This window comes from Engystomops pustulosus, chromosome 4 (assembly GCF_040894005.1).
Source record: "Engystomops pustulosus chromosome 4, aEngPut4.maternal, whole genome shotgun sequence".
Lineage (NCBI taxonomy): Eukaryota > Metazoa > Chordata > Amphibia > Anura > Leptodactylidae > Engystomops > Engystomops pustulosus.
The window spans coordinates 2,412,616-2,436,256 of record NC_092414.1 but is presented as its reverse complement, the minus strand read 5'-3'; the positions used below and the strand labels follow the sequence as shown (position 1 = coordinate 2,436,256).

At 49.4% G+C, this 23,641-nt stretch overlaps 1 protein-coding gene across 11 annotated transcripts in view; it reads right to left on the bottom strand.

The window, feature by feature from the left end:
• LOC140125902 (epidermal growth factor receptor kinase substrate 8-like) overlaps positions 1–23,641 on the bottom strand; it is a 110,581-nt gene that overhangs the window by 22,951 nt on the left and 63,989 nt on the right. For 9 of the 11 annotated variants that reach the window (XM_072144789.1, XM_072144791.1, XM_072144792.1 and 6 more), the window contains 5 exons: positions 14,510–14,658; positions 14,255–14,432; positions 13,007–13,041; positions 4,445–4,547; positions 1,634–1,780 (listed from right to left, as the gene is read on the bottom strand). In XM_072144789.1, coding sequence (XP_072000890.1) covers positions 1,634–1,780; positions 4,445–4,547; positions 13,007–13,041; positions 14,255–14,432; positions 14,510–14,658 — 612 coding nt within the window. Of the gene's footprint in view, positions 1–1,633; positions 1,781–4,444; positions 4,548–11,266; positions 11,666–13,006; positions 13,042–14,254; positions 14,433–14,509; positions 14,659–23,641 lie in introns of those variants that run through there. The other 2 variants (XM_072144798.1, XM_072144800.1) reach the window with 2 other exon arrangements.

Below are 23,641 nucleotides of genomic sequence, written 5' to 3'. Positions count from 1 at the left end.
ACTACCTGGGATCTCACTGATCTACTATACACAATAACTACCTGGGATCTCAGTGATCTACTATACACAATAACTACCTGGGATCTCACTGATCTACTATACACAATAACTACCTGGGATCTCACTGATCTCCTATACACAATAACTACCTGGGATCTCAGTGATCTACTATACACAATAACTACCTGGGATCTCTGTGATCTCCTATACACAATAACTACCTGGGATCTCACTGATCTCCTATACACAATAACTACCTGGGATCTCACTGATCTCCTATACACAATAACTACCTGGGATCTCACTGATCTCCTATACACAATAACTACCTGGGATCTCAGTGATCTACTATACACAATAACTACCTGGGATCTCAGTGATCTACTATACACAATAACTACCTGGGATCTCAGTGATCTCCTATACACAATAACTACCTGGGATCTCAGTGATCTCCTATACACAATAACTACCTGGGATCTCAGTGATCTACTATACACAATAACTACCTGGGATCTCACTGATCTCCTATACACAATAACTACCTGGGATCTCACTGATCTACTATACACAATAACTACCTGGGATCTCACTGATCTCCTATACACAATAACTACCTGGGATCTCACTGATCTCCTATACACAATAACTACCTGGGATCTCAGTGATCTACTACACACAATAACTACCTGGGATCTCACTGATCTCCTATACACAATAACTACCTGGGATCTCACTGATCTACTATATACAATAACTACCTGGGATCTCACTGATCTACTATACACAATAACTACCTGGGATCTCACTGATCTCCTATACACAATAACTACCTGGGATCTCAGTGATCTACTATACACAATAACTACCTGGGATCTCACTGATCTACTATACACAATAACTACCTGGGATCTCACTGATCTCCTATACACAATAACTACCTGGGATCTCACTGATCTACTATACACAATAACTACCTGGGATCTCACTGATCTACTATACACAATAACTACCTGGGATCTCACTGATCTACTATACACAATAACTACCTGGGATCTCACTGATCTACTATACACAATAACTACCTGGGATCTGACTGATCTACTATACACAATAACTACCTGGGATCTCACTGATCTCCTATACACAATAACTACCTGGGATCTCAGTGATCTCCTATACACAATAACTACCTGGGATCTCACTGATCTACTATACACAATAACTACCTGGGATCTCACTGATCTACTATACACAATAACTACCTGGGATCTGACTGATCTACTATACACAATAACTACCTGGGATCTGACTGATCTCCTATACACAATAACTACCTGGGATCTCACTGATCTACTATACACAATAACTACCTGGGATCTCACTGATCTACTATACACACTGCTCATGATGTCTGTGATCTACTATATATAGTCCTATCCAATAACTGGCCAATCATGGGGCCACCCCAAGAAGCTGTGAGAAGTATATAGTATCTACATGCACATTATATACAGTCACTATATGTGAAGAGACTATGGCCTCCTTCTTCCCTGTACATTATCGGCAGCAGGAAGGAAAGCAGTAACCCTGATCCCCAGAAATCCTAGGGGTACAGAAGGCTGTGGGGTACCTGGATTGTCTGGCTGTAGACCGGCTCTGAACGCCCCAATTGTGATGGCTCCTCGGGTTTCATTACTCCCAGGATGTTGTTTGGCACAAATCCAGAAGAACCGCTGGAATTTCTCACCTTCCACCACTGCTTTCTATCATCCATGACCTGAAACGTAAGGTGAGAAGCTGCTGGAAGCCGGGAACCATGCACCCGCTGCATCAGAGGGGTCATCACCCTGAGCCTTATTCGCGTCATAGACAATAGGCAAAGACCTTGCGAGGGCCCACCCTCGGCTCCACTGACCTCGCGAGGGCAACTGACTGGATAATACAATACTTAACCTCCCAGGCAGAGACTTACAGCTGCATTAACCAAGTTTCTCATGCTGGAGACCTCCTCCCTCTGCATCGGCAGAGGTGTTGCATTTGCGGGAGGGGTGGATCTTGCATAGGCGGCCACCATCAATGACTGCAGTGCCATCGGACCGCTGAAAGCGCCTTCTGGTACCCAATAGTGTATTTACAGTGGAGTAGCAAAGTGAACAATGATTCAACTGTTTGCCGCTGCCCTAAAGGCCCAAACATCTGCCGCCTGAGGCGAGATGAGAATGGCAGAGGCAGCCCTGCCCATGCATATGCAACACCCCAGCCAACGCATAGGCAAGGTGGTAGTTACAAATGGCACCCTCTCCATATTACGATCAATCTGGTGAGCCTGTGCAACTCATCCAGAAGATAATTCTAGGAGAATTTTGTGTAATTGCAGCTGTTTATTCTACCTGGCAAGGCAACAGTTAACTGGTGTATGTAATTATCTAATGAGGTTTCTGGAAGGTGATTGGAGAGGTGCTACCACCTGACCAGGGGAGTATACAGTCATGGCCAAAAGTTCTGAGAATGATACAAATGTAAAATTTTACAAAGTCTCCTGCATCAGGTGTTATAATGGTAATTTGCATATTCTCCAGAATGTTATAAAGAGGGATCAGCTTAACAGCAATTCATTGCAAAGTCAATATTTGCCTAGAAAATGAACTTTTCCCCCCAAAACACATTTCCCCTTCATTGCAGGCGCCTTAGGCGGAGCAGCTGCCATGGTGTCAGTGATGTCTCCAGTAACACAGCTGCGGGGGCTGATGAGGACAGGGCTGGAGATCAGTCTGTCAGGATTAGGTAACAATCACACCCCTGGACACTTTTCAAGGAGGCTGGTGCTTGGCATCATTGTTTCTCTTCTGTTACCCATGGTTATCTCTAAAGAAACATGTGCAGTCATCATTGCACTGCACAAAACTGGCCGAACAGGGAAGAGTATCGCAGCGAGAAAGATTGCACCTCAGTCACCGATCTATCGCATCATCAAGGAATTCAAGGAGAGAGGCTCCATTGTTACCAAAAAGGCTCCAGGAGCCCAAGAAGGACCAGCAAGCGCCAGGAGCGTCTCTTACAAGTGTCTCAGCTTGGGGGTGGGGCTCCCAGCATCGCAGAGCTCAGGAATGGCAGCAGCAGGTGTGAGGCATCTGCAGGCACTGTGACACTGCGGAGACTCCTGGAGCAAGGCCTGGTGTCCAGGAGGGCAGCACAGAAGCCGCTTCTCTCCAGAAACCATCAGGGACAGACTGATATTCTGCAGGAGCTGCAGGGAGTGGACGCTGAGGACTGGGGGTAAGTTATTTCTCTGATGAATCCCCTTTCCGATTGTTGGGAGAAGACAAGGTGAGCGATGCCCCCAGTCCTGTCTCCTGCACCTGTAAAGCTCCTGCAGCCATTCATGTGTGGGGGGGGGGCGGCTTCTCAGCCAAGGGAATCGCCCTAAAAACACCTCCATGAATAAAGAATGGACTAGAATGTCCTCCAGGAGCCCCTTCTCCCAACCCTCCCGGAGCAGATGGTGATGAGCAATGCCTTCTCCAGCATGATGGAGCACCTGCCATAAAGGGGAGAACTAAATGGCTCCGGGAACAGAACACAGAGATTCTGGGTCCATGGCCCGGAAACTCCCCGGATCTTATCCCATTGAGAACTTGTGGTCAATCATCAAGACTTGCTGCAGTAACTCCTTCTCACTGACAATAAAAGCTTCTGTTCCCCATAATATGATTGCACTTGTATTTCTGTATGTGATAAACATCTGACAGACCAGAGGGACACATCATGTGACAATAGAAGATTTGTGTCATTCTCAAAACTTATGGCCATGACTGTATAAACCCTTGCTGAGTGAGAGACTCCATCTTGGAGTCAGACTGAAGAGTCAAGAGAGAGTGCGAGTGAGCAGCACACCTTCAGTGCTGCCACAGACATTAATCCCAGGAACTTCTAGTGCCTCAGGCCTACTGCCTGGCACCCAGGGAAAGTCTAAAGACTTAAGCCCAGAACTGCAGCTTCCACCACTTGGACTCCATCTGAACCAGCCTCCAGGCCACCAAAAAAAGGCTAGGCCCCAGTGGGGGATGTTGCACATATATATCTGATCAATGAAATCACAGCATGTCTGCATGGAGAAAACTAGAAGTCCATGGGGGCTGCTGTGATTTCATTGATCAGATATACCTGCATGGGGTACAGTTTGCTAATGTTAAGAGGTTTAAGGACCTGTGATGATGCCAGCCCGAGGAGGCCACGTCCCCATCATCTCGCTATAGATATCCCTGGATACCAGGTAAAATTATAAAGTTGAATTTATGGGGATCTGAGGGAAACAATATTTAGCTAAAAGAAGGTTGTCAACTAGTTACCAGGGCTGTATGGGAACCTGCCACTAGCTGTAAAAAATGTGGTGACAGGTTCTCTTTAATCATTTCTTCAATCATTGGGGAGCGGTTGTTACCTCCACAATGTCATCCTTCAGCACGGAGAGCTCATTCAGGTTTCTGGCCACAAAGTCGTATCTGCAAATAGCAAACTTCATGGAGAGCGCTGCCGCCTGCTTCCTGTTGTCAAAGAAAGGTTACAAAATGATAACCAGGATCCCAGGGGTTAATGAAACCTGCTAGATTGAGAATTAACAAAGGCCTTAAGAGGGTCTCCACCACCTGACTGAGCCCCCAATGTTCTACCTCAGTTCTTCACGCAGGACACATGTCCAGGTCACATGAACATTCCCCATGCACAGATAGATTCCACCATCCAGTGTATAATATACTGGTGTCCCCATCGTGGCCTCCTCCATCCAGTGTGTGATATACTGGTGTCCCCATCGTGGTCGCCTCCATCCAGTGTGTGATATACTGGTGTCCCCATCGTGGTCTCCTCCATCCAGTGTGTAATATACTGGTGTCCCCATCGTGGTCTCCTCCTTCCAGTGTATAATATACTGGTGTCCCCATCATGGCCTCCTCTATCCAGTGTATAATATACTGGTGTCCTCATCGTGGCCTCCTCCAACCAGTGTGTGATATACTGGTGTCCCCATGGTGGCCTCCTCCATCCAGTGTGTGATATACTGGTGTCCCCATCGTGGTCTCCTCCATCCGGTGTGATATACTGGTGTCCCCATCGTGGTCTCCTCCATCCAGTGTGTGATATACTGGTGAACCCATCGTGGCCTCCTCCATCCACTGTGTAATATGCTGGTGTCCCCATCATGGCCTCCTCCATCCAGTGTATAATATACTGGTGTCCCCATCGTGGCCTCCTCCATCCAGTGTATAATATACGGATGTCCCCATCGTGGCCTCCTCCATCCAGTGTATAATAAACTGGTGTCCCCATCGTGGTCTCCTCCATCCAGTGTATAATATACTGGTGTCCCCATCGTGGTCTTCACCATCCAGTGTATAATATACTGGTGTCCCCATCATGGCCTTGTCCATCGAGTGTATAATATACTGGTGTCCCCATCGTGGTCTTCACCATCCAGTGTGTAATATACTGGTGTCCCCATCGTTGTCTCCTCCATCCAGTGTATAATACACTGGTGTCCCCATCGTGGTCTTCACCATCCAGTGTATAATATACTGGTGTCCCCATTGTGGCCTCCTCCATCCTGTGTATAATATACTGGTGTCCCCATCATGGCCTCCTCCATCCAGTATGTGATATGCTGGTGTCCCAATTGTGGCCTCCTCCATCCTGTGTATAATATACTGGTGTCCCCATCGTGGTCTCCTCCATCCAGTGTGTGATATGCTGGTGTCCCCATCGTAGCCTCCTCCATCCAGTGTGTGATATACTGGTGTCCCCATCGTGGTCTCCTCCATCCAGTGTGTGATATGCTGGTGTCCCCATCGTAGCCTCCTCCATCCAGTGTATAATATACTGGTGTCCCCATCGTGTGATGCTGCTCCCTGCTCACTCGCGCGAGAGGAGGGGGAGGTCATGTGACACTGCCCCCTGTATATTCGGGCGGGAGGATGGGGAAGCCATGTGATGCTGCCCCCTGCACACTCGGGCGGGAGGAGGGGGGCTGGTCATGTGGCGCTGCCCCCTTCACACTCGGGCGGGTGGAGGGGGAGGCCATGTGACACTGCCCCCTGCACACTCGGGCGGGAGGTCATGTGACGCTGCCCCCTGCACACTCGGGCGGGAGGAGGGGGAGGCCATGTGACGCCTCGTCCATCCAGTGTGTGATATACTGGTGTCCCCATCGTGGTCTCCTCCATCCAGTGTGTGATATACTGGTGTCCCCATCGTGGCCTCCTCCATCCAGTGTGTGATATACTGGTGTCCACATCGTGGCCTCCTCCATCCAGTGTGTGATATACTGGTGTCCCCATCATGGTCTCCTCCATCCAGTGTATAATGTACTGGAGTCCCCATCGTGGCCTCCTCCATCCAGTGTGTGATATACTGGTGTCCCCATCGTGGCCTCCTCCATCCAGTGTGTAATATACTGGTGTCCCCATCGTGGTCTCCTCCATCCAGTGTGTAATATACTGGTGTCCCCATTGTGTGATGCTGCTCCCTGCTCACTCGGGCGGGAGGTCATGTGACGCTGCCCCTGCACACTCGGGCGGGAGGAGAGGGGAGGTCATGTGACGCTGCCCCTGCACACTCAGGCGGGTGGAGGGGGAGGCCATGTGACATTGCCACCTGCACACTCGGGTGGGAGGTCATGTGACGCTGCCCCTTGCACACTCGGGCAGGAGGCCATGTGACGCCTCGTCCATCCAGTGCGTGATATAATGGTGTCCCCATCATGGTCTCCTCCATCCAGTGTGTGATATACTGGTGTCCCCATCGTGGCCTCGTCCATCCAGTGTGTGATATACTGGTGTCCCCATCGTGGCCTCCTCCATCGAGTGTATAATATACCGGTGTCCCCATCGTGGTCTCCACATCCAGTGTGTGATATACTGGTGTCCCCATCGTGGTCTCCACATCCAGTGTGTGATATACTGGTGTCCCCATCGTGGTCTCCTCCATCAAATGTGTGATATACTGGTGTCCCCATCGTGGTCTCCACCATCCAGTGTGAGATATACTGGTGTCCCCATCGCGGTCTCCTCCATCCTGTGTGTGAGATATACTGGTGTCGCCATGGTGGCCTCCTCCATCCAGTGTGTGATATACTGGTGTCCCCATCCTGGTCTCCTCCATCCAGTGTATAATATACTGGTTTCCCCATCCTGGTCTTCTCCATCCAGTGTGTGATATACTGGTGTCCCCATCGTGGCCTCCTCCATCCAGTGTGTAATATACTGGTGTCCCCATCGTGGTCTCCTCCATCCAGTGTGTAATATACTGGTGTCCCCATTGTGTGATGCTGCTCCCTGCTCACTCGGGCGGGAGGTCATGTGACGCTGCCCCTGCACACTCGGGCGGGAGGAGAGGGGAGGTCATGTGACGCTGCCCCTGCACACTCAGGCGGGTGGAGGGGGAGGCCATGTGACATTGCCACCTGCACACTCGGGTGGGAGGTCATGTGACGCTGCCCCTTGCACACTCGGGCAGGAGGCCATGTGACGCCTCGTCCATCCAGTGCGTGATATAATGGTGTCCCCATCATGGTCTCCTCCATCCAGTGTGTGATATACTGGTGTCCCCATCGTGGCCTCGTCCATCCAGTGTGTGATATACTGGTGTCCCCATCGTGGCCTCCTCCATCGAGTGTATAATATACCGGTGTCCCCATCGTGGTCTCCACATCCAGTGTGTGATATACTGGTGTCCCCATCGTGGTCTCCACATCCAGTGTGTGATATACTGGTGTCCCCATCGTGGTCTCCTCCATCAAATGTGTGATATACTGGTGTCCCCATCGTGGTCTCCACCATCCAGTGTGAGATATACTGGTGTCCCCATCGCGGTCTCCTCCATCCTGTGTGTGAGATATACTGGTGTCGCCATGGTGGCCTCCTCCATCCAGTGTGTGATATACTGGTGTCCCCATCCTGGTCTCCTCCATCCAGTGTATAATATACTGGTTTCCCCATCCTGGTCTTCTCCATCCAGTGTATAATATACTGGTGTCCCCATCGTGGTCTCCTCCCTCCAGTGTGTGATATACTGGTGTCCCCATCGTGGTCTCCTCCATCCAGTGTGTGATATACTGGTGTCCCCATCGTGGTCTCCTCCATCCAGTGTGTGATATACTGGTTTCCCCATCCTGGTCTCCTCCCTCCAGTGTATAATATACTGGTGTCCCCATCGTGGTCTCCTCCATCCAGTGTGTGATATACTGGTGTCCCCATCGTGGTCTCCTCCCTCCAGTGTATAATATACTGGTGTCCCCATCGTGGTCTCCTCCATCCAGTGTGTGATATACTGGTGTCCCCATCGTGGTCTTCACCATCCAGTGTATAATATACTGGTGTCCCCATCGTGGCCTTGTCCATCCAGTGTATAATATACAGGTGTCCCCATCGTGGTCTCCTCCATCCAGTGTATAATATACCGGTGTCCCCATCGTGGTCTCCTCCATCCAGTGTGTGATATACTGGTGTCTCCATCGTGACCTCCTCCATCCAGTGTGTGATATACTGGTGTCCCCATCGTGGTCTTCACCATCCAGTGTATAATATACTGGTGTCCCCATCGTGGCCTTGTCCATCCAGTGTATAATATACAGGTGTCCCCATCGTGGTCTCCTCCATCCAGTGTATAATATACCGGTGTCCCCATCGTGGCCTCCTCCATCCCGTGTGTAATATACTGGTGTCCCCATCGTGGTCTCCTCCATCCAGTGTGTGATATACTGGTGTCCCCATCGTGGCCTCCTCCATCCCGTGTGTAATATACTGGTGTCCCCATCGTGACCTCCTCCATCTAGTGTGTGATATACTAGTGTCCCCATCGTGGCCTCCTCCAACCAGTGTGTGATATACTGGTGTCCCCATCGTGGCCTCCTCCATCCCGTGTGTAATATACTGGTGTCCCCATCGTGGTCTCCTCCATCCAGTGTGTGATATACTGGTGTCCCCATCGTGGCCTCCTCCATCCCGTGTGTAATATACTGGTGTCCCCATCGTGACCTCCTCCATCTAGTGTGTGATATACTAGTGTCCCCATCGTGGCCTCCTCCATCCAGTGTGTAATATACCGGTGTCCCCATCGTGGCCTCCTCCATCCCGTGTGTAATATACTGGTGTCCCCATCGTGACCTCCTCCATCTTGTGTGTGATATACTAGTGTCCCCATCGTGGCCTCCTCCATCCAGTGTGTGATATACTGGTGTCCCCATCGTGTGATGATCCTTCCCTGCTCACTCGGTCGGGCGGGAGGATGGGGAGGCCATGTGACGCTACCCCTGCACACTCAGTGGGAAGAGGGGGAGGACGTGTGACGCTGCCCCCTGCACACTCGGGAGGGAGGTCATGTGACGCTACCCCTGCACACTCAGGATGGAGGAGGGGAAGGCCATGTGACGCTGCCCCCTGCACTCTCAGGCAGGAGGAGGGGGAGGCCATGTGACGCTGCCCCCTGCACACGCAGTGGGAAAATGGGGAGGTCATGTGACGCTGCCCCCTGCACACTCGGGAGGGAGGAGGGGAAGGTCATGTGACGCTGCCCCCTGCACACTCGGGAGGGAGGTCATGTGACGCTACCCCTGCACACTCGGGAGGGAGGTCATGTGACGCTACCCCTGCACACTGCCCCCTGCACACTCGGGAGGGAGGTCATGTGACGCTACCCCTGCACACTCGGGAGGGAGGAGGGGAAGGTCATGTGACGCTGCCCCCTGCACACTCGGGAGGGAGGTCATGTGACGCTACTCCTGCACACTCGGGAGGGAGGTCATGTGACGCTACCCCTGCACACTCGGGAGGGAGGAGGGGAAGGTCATGTGACGCTGCCCCCTGCACACTCGGGAGGGAGGAGGCCATGTGACGCTGCCCCCTGCACACTCGGGAGGGAGGAGGGGGAGGCCATGTGACGCTGCCCCCTGCACACTCAGCGGGAACAGGGGAAGGTCATGTGACGCTGCCCCCTGCACACTCGGGGGGAAGAGGGGGAGGCCATGTGACGCTGCCCTCTGCACACTCCGTGGGAAGAGGGGGAGGTCATGTGACGCTGCCCCCTGCACACTCGGGAGGGAGGAGGGGAAGGTCATGTGACGCTGCGTACAGTCTTATACACCTGCATGTAGCTATAAGAGTTTTATGTACTGTGTTGAATATATAGCACAGGGGTCAGGTGTCATTTTGGGTTATGTTCTGGCTAATTTTCACCCCTTGGTCAGACTAGATGGAACCCAAATTTTATAAGTGAGATTTGATGTTACGCTGCGTCCTGGCCCCGTGTGCTGTATACATGTAGCTGCAGGGCCCCCGTGTGCTGTATACATGTAGCTGCAGGGCCCCCGTGTGCTGTATACATGTAGCTGTATGGTTCCGTTTACTGTATACATGTAGCTGTAGGGCCCCGTGTGCTGTATACATGTAGCTGCAGGGCCCCCGTGTGCTGTATACATGTAGCTGCAGGGCCCCTTGTGCTGTATACATGTAGCTGCAGGGCCCCTTGTGCTGTATACATGTAGCTGTAGGGTCCCGTGTGCTGTATACATGTAGCTGCAGGGCCCCGTGTGCTGTATACATGTAGCTGTAGGGCCCCGTGTACTGTATACATGTAGCTGTAGGGCCCCGTGTGCTGTATACATGTAGCTGCAGGGTCCCGTGTGCTGTATACATGTAGCTGTAGGGCCCCGTGTGCTGTATACATGTAGCTGTAGGGTCCCGTGTGCTGTATACATGTAGCTGAAGGGCCCCTTGTGCTGTATACATGTAGCTGTAGGGCCCCGTGTGCTGTATACATGTAGCTGTAGGGCCCCGTGTGCTGTATACATGTAGCTGCAGGGCCCCGTGTGCTGTATACATGTAGCTGCAGGGCCCCGTGTGCTGTATACATGTAGCTGTAGGGTCCCGTGTGCTGTATACATGTAGCTGTAGGGCCCCGTGTGCTGTATACATGTAGCTGCAGGGCCCCGTGTGCTGTATACATGTAGCTGTAGGGCCCCGTGTGCTGTAAACATGTAGCTGCAGGGCCCCCGTGTGCTGTATACATGTAGCTGTAGGGTCCCGTGTGCTGTATACATGTAGCTGCAGGGCCCCGTGTGCTGTATACATGTAGCTGTAGGGTCCCGTGTGCTGTATACATGTAGCTGTAGGGCCCCGTGTACTGTATACATGTAGCTGTAGGGTCCCGTGTGCTGTATACATGTAGCTGTAGGGCCCCGTGTACTCCACGTTGCACTGATCTTTTTCGGGTCCAATAATGGATAATACAGAAGCGTCTCGTTTATTAATGTAATAATAATATTTACAGCTCGTGGATTTGATTTGATTGTTATACAGCGGGGGAGGGGGATAAATCACTGGGAGAAAATCAATTCTCCTCATCCACTGACCCCCAGTCCCACGGAGGAGACCCCACAGGTCGTGGATGAGAAGAAGAGGAGCATGGGTCATGTGATCAGACAATCTCTTAGGATTTAGGATGAGATTAGGGTAAGTGATTGGAGGGAGGGGTAATTATTATATACAGCAATGATTATTGGATGGTACAGGGAATCTCAGGACTCGGCTGCCTGATCCCATGTTCTTCGGAGAACTGGCGACTATTGCACGCAGTCCGGGGGACCTCGGGTTAGTAATTATAGAAATAATAATTCCTGTGACAAGAACAGAAGTAAATGAGTCAGTGATGGATATGGAAAAAAATGAAGCATCACAGCAGGAGAGTGGGGGAGCCACGGCAGATGTCCACCTAACCGGGGACCTCGGCAGATGTCCCCCTAACCCGGGACCTCGGCAGATGTCCCCCTAACCCGGGACCTCGGCAGATGTCCACCTAACCCGGGGGCCTCGGCAGATGGCCACATAACCCGGGACCTCGGCAGATGGCCACCTAACCCGGGGGCCTCGGCAGATGTCCCCCTAACCCGGGACCTCGGCAGATGTCCACCTAACCCGGGGGCCTCGGCAGATGTCCACATAACCCGGGGGCCTCGGCAGATGTCCACATAACCCGGGGGCCTCGGCAGATGTCCACATAACCCGGGGGCCTCGGCAGATGTCCACATAACCCGGGGGCCTCGGCAGATGTCCACATAACCCGGGGGCCTCGGCAGATGTCCACATAACCCGGGGGCCTCGGCAGATGTCCACATAACCCGGGGGCCTCGGCAGATGTCCACATAACCCGGGGGCCTCGGCAGATGTCCACATAACCCGGGGGCCTCGGCAGATGTCCACATAACCCGGGGGCCTCGGCAGATGTCCACATAACCCGGGGGCCTCGGCAGATGTCCACATAACCCGGGGGCCTCGGCAGATGTCCACATAACCCGGGGGCCTCGGCAGATGTCCACATAACCCGGGGGCCTCGGCAGATGTCCACATAACCCGGGGGCCTCGGCAGATGTCCACATAACCCGGGGGCCTCGGCAGATGTCCACCTAACCCGGGAGCCTCGGCAGATGGCCACCTAACCTGGGAGCCTCGGCAGATGGCCACCTAACCCGGGACCTCGGCAGATGGCCACCTAACCCAGGACCTCGGCAGATGGCCACCTAACCCGGGAGCCTCGGCAGATGGCCACCTAACCTGGGGGCCTCGGCAGATGGCCACCTAACCTGGGGGCCTCGGCAGATGGCCACCTAACCTGGGGGCCTCGGCAGATGGCCACCTAACCTGGGGGCCTCGGAAGATGGCCACCTAACCCGGGACCTCGGCAGATGGCCACCTAACCCGGGACCTCGGCAGATGGCCACCTAACCCGGGACCTCGGCAGATGGCCACATAACCCGGGGGCCTCGGCAGATGGCCACCTAACCCGGGACCTCGGCAGATGGCCACCTAACCCGGGACCTCGGCAGATGGCCACCTAACCCGGGACCTCGGCAGATGTTCACATAACCCGGAACCTCGGCAGATGTCCACATAACCCGGAACCTCGGCAGATGTCCACATAACCCTAATATACTAAAAGTACAGATTTCTATTCCACTTACCCGTCTGGTGGAGCTGGATCCCGGACACTGGAATACTGCAAATTCAAAACATGGACGCTCTTATTACATAACAGGTGAGGATTACCAAAACTTTACCCTAATGTATTAGGGTAATACTAATAATAATAAGAAGAATAATAATCCTCTCCATAATAATAATAATAAAAAAAAAATTCTCTCGGTTTGGGATTTCAACTACTCTACATGTAATAGAGACAGAGCCGCCCTCCACTAGGCTATCGGCTTCGTGGTTATCAACGGGAGACAGTGACACAGGCTCCATGCACTGCTATGTAGAGACACATCTTCTCAGATTACTATTGTCATTATTGAGACGGCTATTATTATTATTTTTATTATTTTCATGGAGACCACCATCATCTCAATACTAATAATCTCAATAATCATCTCTGAGAAGATCCCTCTCTATGTATCAGTGTGTCACTCTTCGTTACACTCCTCCTCTCCCTGACATCCCATGAGCTTACAGCTTAGTGGGTAGAGGCTCCTGTCTCTATAACAGAGGGTCTGGGGTTCGAATCCCGGGCTGGCGCCGCGGCAGGAGAGGGGGGACAGCGCCACGGCCGGCAGGAGAGGGGGGACGGCACCGCGGCCGGCAGGAGAGGGGGGTCGGCGCCGCGGCCGGCAGGAGAGGGGGGACGGCACCGCGGCCGGCAGGAGAGGGGGGACGGCACCGCGGCCGGCAGGAGAGGGGGGTCGGCGCCGCGGCCGGCAGGAGAGGGGGGACGGCGCCGCGGCCGGCAGGAGAGGGGGGACGGCGCCGCGGCCGGCAGGAGAGGGGGGACGGCGCCGCGGCCGGCAGGAGAGGGGGGACGGCGCCGCGGCCGGCAGGAGAGGGGGGACGGCGCCGCGGCCGGCAGGAGAGGGGGGACGGCGCCGCGGCCGGCAGGAGAGGGGGGACGGCGCCGCGGCCGGCAGGAGAGGGGGGACCGGCGCCGCGGCCGGCAGGAGAGGGGGGACGGCGCCTCGGCCGGCAGGAGAGGGGTGACGGCGCCGCGGCCGGCAGGAGAGGGGGGCCGCCGGCAGGTGTTGCTTATGTTGGAGGGAATAGAAGGAATTATTCTGCAGTGTAAGATGAGGTTCTGGTGGTCTAGGGGCGGGATGGAGAAGAAAGAAAGGTCTACAATGAGAAGAATTAGCGATTGACTTATGCTTTTTTTGGATGTTGCTCATACATCCCCCCTCCCCAATGTCCTCGGACCCCAGCATCACACAGACGTCTCATACCTCTGAGGGAAAACTTCGGGATTCTTGCTGTGGTTCTGGCGGTTTTGATGGCAACTCAAACATCTGATTTCTTTCTGGTTCTTTGGGAACGTTTCCAAAGTTTAAGATGGGAGGTTCCCAGCCATTCCTGAAGCGCGGGATGTACGGGGGGATGAACTGATCTTTAGGCCACTCCATCCTAGGGATAGAAGTCAGGGAGTGAGGACTGATCCGGAGCTGAGGGATTGTGCTGGAGCCATCACAAGTGACCATTACCTGGATTTACTCCACGTATCACCCAGAGACAGCCACAGCTTCTTCTCCTCCTCGTTCAGCACAAAGTTTAGGAAATCAATGGCGTCCTTCATCAGGAGCGGGCTCAGGACGCTGTGGGCAAGCTCCGCCCCTCCGGTGGCTTCCACCATCTGTAGGACAAGGGACCATCAAATACTGCAGCAAACATGGTAACAAGGTACATACATTATTTACAAAAAAGGTCCAAGCGACTTCACGGAGACCCATCAGTCAATTCACTAATAAAACAACATGAAAAATAAGAGAATAATAGAACTCGCCGAAAAGTTTTCAACACACAATAAAAAATTATCTGGTCTATGGGGAGATCTCTGCGTCATATGTTACAGCTGTGGGGTAGTTACCTGTATGAGTGTACAGCACGATCAGTGTATATTGTATATCAGGTGTCGCTGCTGGTTAGTGATACAATGTTACAGCCGTGGGGTAGTTACCTGTATGAGTGTACAGCACGGTCAGTGTATATTGTATATCAGGTGTCGCTGCTGGATAGTGATACAATGTTACAGCTGTGGGGTAGTTACCTGTATGAGTGTACAGCACGGTCAGTGTATATTGTATATCAGGTGTCGCTGCTGGTTAGTGATACAATGTTACAGCCGTGGGGTAGTTACCTGTATGAGTGTACAGCACGGTCAGTGTATATTGTATATCAGGTGTCGCTGCTGGTTAGTGATACAATGTTACAGCTGTGGGGTAGTTACCTGTATGAGTGTACAGCACAGTCAGTGTATATTGTATATCAGGTGTCGCTGCTGGTTAGTGATACAATGTTACAGCTGTGGGGTAGTTACCTGTATGAGTGTACAGCACGATCAGTGTATATTGTATATCAGGTGTCGCTGCTGGTTAGTGATACAATGTTACAGCCGTGGGGTAGTTACCTGTATGAGTGTACAGCACGGTCAGTGTATATTGTATATCAGGTGTCGCTGCTGGATAGTGATACAATGTTACAGCCGTGGGGTAGTTACCTGTATGAATGTACAGCAGGGTCAGTGTATATTGTATATCAGGTGTCGCTGCTGGTTAGTGATACAATGTTACAGCCGTGGGGTAGTTACCTGTATGAATGTACAGCACGGTCAGTGTATATTGTATATCAGGTGTCGCTGCTGGTTAGTGATACAATGTTACAGCCGTGGGGTAGTTACCTGTATGAGTGTAAAGCACGGTCAGTGTATATTGTATATCAGGTGTCGCTGCTGGTTAGTTATACAATGTTACAGCCGTGGGGTAGTTACCTGTATGAGTGTACAGCACGGTCAGTGTATATTGTATATCAGGTGTCACTGCTGGTTAGTGATACAATGTTACAGCTGTGGGGTAGTTACTTGTATGAGTGTACAGCACGGTCAGTGTATACTGTATATCAGGTGTCGCTGCTGGTTAGGGATACAATGTTACAGCTGTGGGGTAGTTACTTGTATGAGTGTACAGCACGGTCAGTGTATACTGTATATCAGGTGTCGCTGCTGGTTAGGGATACAATGTTACAGCTGTGGGGTAGTTACTTGTATGAGTGTACAGCACGGTCAGTGTATACTGTATATCAGGTGTCGCTGCTGGTTAGGGATACAATGTTACAGCTGTGGGGTAGTTACTTGTATGAGTGTACAGCACGGTCAGTGTATATTGTATATCAGGTGTCACTGCTGGTTAGTGATACAAATGTTATAGCCGTGGGGTAGTTACTTGTATGAGTGTACAGCACGGTCAGTGTATATAGTATATCAGGTGTCGCTGCTGGTTAGTGATACAATGTTACAGCCGTGGGGTAGTTACCTGTATGAGTGTACAGCACGGTCAGTGTATATTGTATATCAGGTGTCACTGCTGGTTAGTGATACAAATGTTACAGCCGTGGGGTAGTTACCTGTATGAGTGTACAGCACGGTCAGTGTATATTGTATATCAGGTGTCGCTGCTGGTTAGTGATACAATGTTACAGCTGTGGGGTAGTTACTTGTATGAGTGTACAGCACGGTCAGTGTATATTGTATATCAGGTGTCGCTGCTGGTTAGTGATACAATGTTACAGCTGTGGGGTAGTTACCTGTATGAGTGTACAGCACGGTCAGTATATATTGCATATCAGGTGTCGCTGCTGGTTAGTGATACAATGTTACAGCTGTGGGGTAGTTACCTGTATGAGTGTACAGCGCGGTCAGTGTATATTGTATATCAGGTGTCGCTGCTGGTTAGGGATACAATGTTACAGCCATGGGGTAGTTACTTGTATGAGTGTACAGCACGGTCAGTGTATACTGTATATCAGGTGTCGCTGCTGGTTAGGGATACAATGTTACAGCTGTGGGGTAGTTACCTGTATGAGTGTACAGCACGGTCAGTGTATATTGTATATCAGGTGTCGCTGCTGGTTAGTGATACAATGTTACAGCTGTGGGGTAGTTACTTGTATGAGTGTACAGCACGGTCAGTGTATTTTGTATATCAGGTGTCGCTGCTGGTTAGTGATACAATGTTACAGCCGTGGGGTAGTTACCTTTATGAGTGTACAGCACGGTCAGTGTATATTGTATATCAGGTGTCGCTGCTGGTTAGTGATACAATGTTACAGCTGTGGGGTAGTTACTTGTATGAGTGTACAGCACGGTCAGTGTATATTGTATATCAGGTGTCGCTGCTGCTAAGTGATACAATGATACAGCCGTGCTGTGCACTCCTAGAGGTAACTACCCCACGGCTTTAACGTGTTATCACTATACAATATACACTGACCACACTGCACACTCAGAGGTACATACCTCACAGCTGTAACATTTTATCACTATACAACATACATTGACCGTGCTGCACACTCCCAGAGGTACCTACCTTGCGGCTGTAATTTTGTATCAATATATAATAGACACTCACCGCTCAGTAGACTCCTAGAGGTAACTACCCCACGGCTGTAACGTTGTATCACTATATAATATACACTGACCGCTCAGTAGACTCCTAGAGGTAACTACCCCACGGCTGTAACGTTGTATCACTATATAATATACACTCACCGCTCTGTACACTCCTAGAGGTAAGTACCCCATGGCTGTAACGTTATATCACTATATAATATACACTGACCACTCTGTACACTCCTAGAGGTAACTACCCCACGGCTGTAACGTTATATATCACTATATAATATACACTGACCGCTCTGTACACTCCTAGAGGTAACTACCCCACGGCTGTAACGTTATATCACTATATAATATACACTCACCGCGCTGCACACTCCTAGAAGTAACTACCCCACGGCTGTAACATTGTATCACTATATAATATACACTCACCGCTCTATACACTCCTAGAGGTAACTACCCCATGGCTGTAACGTTATATATCACTATATAATATACACTCACCGCTCTGTACACTCCTAGAGGTAACTACCCCATGGCTGTAACGTTATATATCACTATATAATATACACTGACCGCGCTGTACACTCCTAGAGGTAACTACCCCACGGCTGTAACGTTGTATCACTATACAATATACGATGACCGCGCTGCACACTCCTAGAGGTAACTACCCCATGGCTGTAACGTTGTATCACTATATAATATACACTCACCGCTCTGTACACTCCTAGAGGTAACTACCCCATGGCTGTAACGTTGCATCACTATATAATTTACACTGTCCGCTCTGTACACTCCTAGAGGTAACTACCCCATGGCTGTAACGTTGCATCACTATATAATTTACACTGTCCGCTATGTACACTCCTAGAGGTAACTACCCCACGGCTGTAACGTTATATCACTATATAATATACACTGACCGCTCTGTACACTCCTAGAGGTAACTACCCCATGGCTGTAATGTTATATCACTATATAATAAACACTCACCGCTCTGTACACTCCTAGAGGTAACTACCCCACGGCGGTAACGTTGTAGCACTATACACGGACCGCACTGCACACTCCTAGAGGTAACTACCCCACGGCTGTAACGTTATATCACTATATAATATACACTCACCGCTCTGTACACTCCTAGAGGTAACTACCCCACGGCTGTAACGTTATATCACTAAACAATATACACTGACCGCGCTGAACACTCCTAGAGGTAACTACCCCACGGCTGTAACGTTATATCACTATATAATATACAATGACCGTGCTGTACACTCCTTGAGGTAACTACCCCACGGCTGTAACGTTATATCACTATATAATATACACTGACCGCTCTGTACACTCCTAGAGGTAACTACCCCATGGCTGTAACGTTATATATCACTATATAATATACACTGACCGCGCTGTACACTCCTAGAGGTAACTACCCCACGGCTGTAACGTTGTATCACTATACAATATACGATGACCGCGCTGCACACTCATAGAGGTAACTACCCCACGGCGGTAACGTTGCAGCACTATACACGGACCGCACTGCACACTCCTAGAGGTAACTACCCCATGGCTGTAACGTTTTATCACTATATAATTTACACTGTCCGCTCTGTACACTCCTAGAGGTAACTACCCCATGGCTGTAACGTTGTATCACTATATAATTTACACTGTCCGCTATGTACACTCCTAGAGGTAACTACCCCACGGCTGTAACGTTATATCACTATATAATATACACTGACCGCTCTGTACACTCCTAGAGGTAACTACCCCATGGCTGTAACGTTATATCACTATATAATATACACTCACCTCTCTGTACACTCCTAGAGGTAACTACCCCACGGCTGTAACGTTATATCACTATATAATATACACTGACCGCTCTGTACACTCCTAGAGGTAACTACCCCATGGCTGTAATGTTATATCACTATATAATATACACTCACCGCTCTGTACACTCCTAGAGGTAACTACCCCACGGCTGTAACGTTATATCACTAAACAATATACACTGACCGCGCTGAACACTCCTAGAGGTAACTACCCCACGGCTGTAACGTTATATCACTATATAATATACAATGACCGTGCTGTACACTCCTAGAGGTAACTACCCCACTGCTGTAACGTTATATAACTATATAATATACACTGACCGCTCTGTACACTCCTAGAGCTAACTACCCCACGGCTGTAACGTTATATCCCTATATAATATACACTCACCGCTCTGTACACTCCTAGAGGTAACTACCCCATGGCTGTAACGTTATATATCACTATATAATTTACACTGTCCGGACTGCACACTCCTAGAGGTAACTACCCCATGGCTGTAACGTTATATTGCTAAATAATATACACTCACCGCTCTGTACACTCCTAGAGGTAACTACCCTATGGCTGTAACGTTATATATCACTATATAATTTACACTGACCGCTCTGTACACTCCTAGAGGTAAGTACCCCATGGCTGTAACGTTATATTACTATATAATATACACTGACCGCTCTGTACACTCCTAGAGGTAACTACCCCATGGCTGTAACGTTATATATCACTATATAATATACACTCACAGCGCTGCACACTCCTAGAGGTAACTACCCCATGGCTGTAACAATATATATCACTATATAATATACACTCACAGCGCTGCACACTCCTAGAGGTAACTACCCCATGGCTGTAACGGTATATCACTATATAATATACACTCACCGCTCTGTAGACTCCTAGAGGTAACTACCCCATGGCTGTAACAATATATATCACTATATAATATACACTCACCGCTCTGTACACTCCTAGAGGTAAGTACCCCATGGCTGTAACGTTGTATCACTATATAATATACACTGACCGCGCTGTATACTCCTAGAGGTATCTACCCAAGGGCTGTAACGCTATATCACTATACAATATACACTGACCGCTCTGTACACTCCTAGAGGTAACTACCCCATGGCTGTAACGTTATATCACTATATAATATACACTCACCGCTCTGTACACTCCTAGAGGTAACTACCCCACGGCTGTAACGTTATATTACTAAATAATATACACTCACCACTCTGTACACTCCTAGAGGTAACTACCCCACGGCTGTAACGTTATATCACTATATAATTTACACTGTCCGCTATGTACACTCCTAGAGGTAACTACCCCACGGCTGTAACGTTATATCACTATATAATTTACACTGTCCGCTCTGTACACTCCTAGAGGTAACTACCCCACGGCTGTAACGTTATATCACTATATAATATACACTGACCGTGCTGTACACTCCTAGAGGTAACTACCCCATGGCTGTAACGTTATATCACTATATAATATACACTGACTGCTCAGTACACTCCTAGAGGTAACTACCCCACGGCTGTAACGTTATATCACTATATAATATACACTCACCGCGCTGCACACTCCTAGAGGTAACTACCCCACGGCTGTAACGTTATATCACTATATAATTTACACTGTCCGCTCTGTACACTCCTAGAGGTAACTACCCCACGGCTGTAACGTTATATCACTATATAATATACACTGACCGTGCTGTACACTCCTAGAGGTAACTACCCCATGGCTGTAACGTTATATCACTATATAATATACACTGACCGCTCAGTACACTCCTAGAGGTAACTATCCCATGGCTGTAACGTTATATCACTATATAATATACACTCACCGCTCTGTACACTCCTAGAGGTAACTACCCCATGGCTGTAACGTTATATCACTATATAATATACACTGACCGCTCAGTACACTCCTAGAGGTAACTATCCCACGGCTGTAACATTGTATCACTATATAATATACACTCACCGCTCTGTACACTCCTAGAGGTAACTACCCCACGGCTGTAACGTTGTATCACTATATAATATACACTGACCGCGCTGTACACTCCTAGAGGTAACTACCCCACGGCTGTAACGTTGTATCACTATATAATATACACTGACCACGCTGTACACTCCTAGAGGTAACTACCCCATGGCTGTAACATTGTATCACTATATAATATACACTCACCGCTCTGTACACTCCTAGAGGTAACTACCCCATGGCTGTAACGTTGTATCACTATATAATATACACTGACCACGCTGTACACTCCTAGAGGTAACTACCCCACGGCTGTAACGTTATATCACTATATAATTTACACTGTTCGCTCTGTACACTCCTAGAGGTAACTACCCCACGGCGGTAACGTTGTAGCACTATACACGGACCGCACTGCACACTCCTAGAGGTAACTACCCCATGGCTGTAACGTTGTGTCACTATATAATTTACACTGTCCGCTCTGTACACTCCTAGAGGTAACTACCCCACGGCTGTAACGTTATATCACTATATAATTTACACTGACCGCTCTGTATACTCCTAGAGGTAACTACCCAAGGGCTGTAACATTGTATCACTATATAATATACACTGACCGTGCTGTACACTCCTAGAGGTAACTACCCCATGGCTGTAATGTTATATTACTAAATAATATACACTCACCGCTCTATACACTCCTAGAGGTAACTACCCCACGGCTGTAACGTTGTATCACTATATAATATACACTGACCACGCTGTACACTCCTAGAGGTAACTACCCCATGGCTGTAACGTTATATCACTATATAATATACACTCACCGCTCTGTACACTCCTAGAGGTAACTACCCCACGGCTGTAACGTTATATATCACTATATAATTTACACCTACCGCTCTGTACACTCCTAGAGGTAACTACCCCACGGCTGTAACGTTATATCACTATATAATATACACTGACCGCTCTGTACACTCCTAGAGGTAACTACCCCACGGCTGTAACGTTATATCACTATATAATTTACACTGTCCGCTCTGTACACTCCTAGAGGTAACTACCCCACGGCTGTAACGTTATATATCACTATATAATTTACACCTACCGCTCTGTACACTCCTAGAGGTAACTACCCCACGGCTGTAACGTTATATCACTATATAATGTACACTGACCGCTCTGTACACTCCTAGAGGTAACTACCCCACGGCTGTAACGTTATATCACTATATAATATACACTGACCGCTCTGTACACTCCTAGAGGTAACTACCCCACGGCTGTAACGTTATATCACTATATAATTTACACTGACCGCTCTGTACACTCCTAGAGGTAACTACCCCACGGCTGTAACGTTATATCACTATATAATATACACTCACCGCGCTGCACACTCCTAGAGGTAACTACCCCATGGCTGTAACGTTATATCACTATATAATATACACTGACCGCTCTGTACACTCCTAGAGGTAACTACCCCATGGCTGTAACGTTATATCACTATATAATATACACTCACCGCGCTGCACACTCCTAGAGGTAACTACCCCATGGCTGTAACGTTATATCACTATATAATATACACTGACCGCGCTGCACACTCCTAGAGGTAACTACCCCATGGCTGTAACGCTATATCACTATACAATATACACTTACCGCTCTGTACACTCCTAGAGGTAACTACCCCATGGCTGTAACGTTATATCACTATATAATATACACTCACCGATCTGTACACTCCTAGAGGTAACTACCCCATGGCTGTAACGTTGTATCACTATATAATATACACTGACCGCGCTGTATACTCCTAGAGGTAACTACCCAAGGGCTGTAACATTGTATCACTATATAATATACACTGACCGCGCTGCACACTCCTAGAGGTAACTACCCCATGGCTGTAACGTTATATTACTAAATAATATACACTCACCACTCTGTACACTCCTAGAGGTAACTACCCCATGGCTGTAACGTTATATTACTATATAATATACACTCACCGCTCTGTACACTCCTAGAGGTAACTACCCCACGGCTGTAACGTTATATAAATATATAATATACACTGACCGCGCTGCACACTCCTAGAGGTAACTACCCCACGGCTGTAACGTTATATCACTATATAATATACACTCACCGCTCTGTACACTCCTAGAGGTAACTACCCCATGGCTGTAACGTTGTATCACTATATAATATACACTGACCGCGCTGTATACTCCTAGAGGTAACTACCCAAGGGCTGTAACATTGTATCACTATATAATATACACTGACCGTGCTGTACACTCCTAGAGGTAACTACCCCATGGCTGTAACGTTATATTAC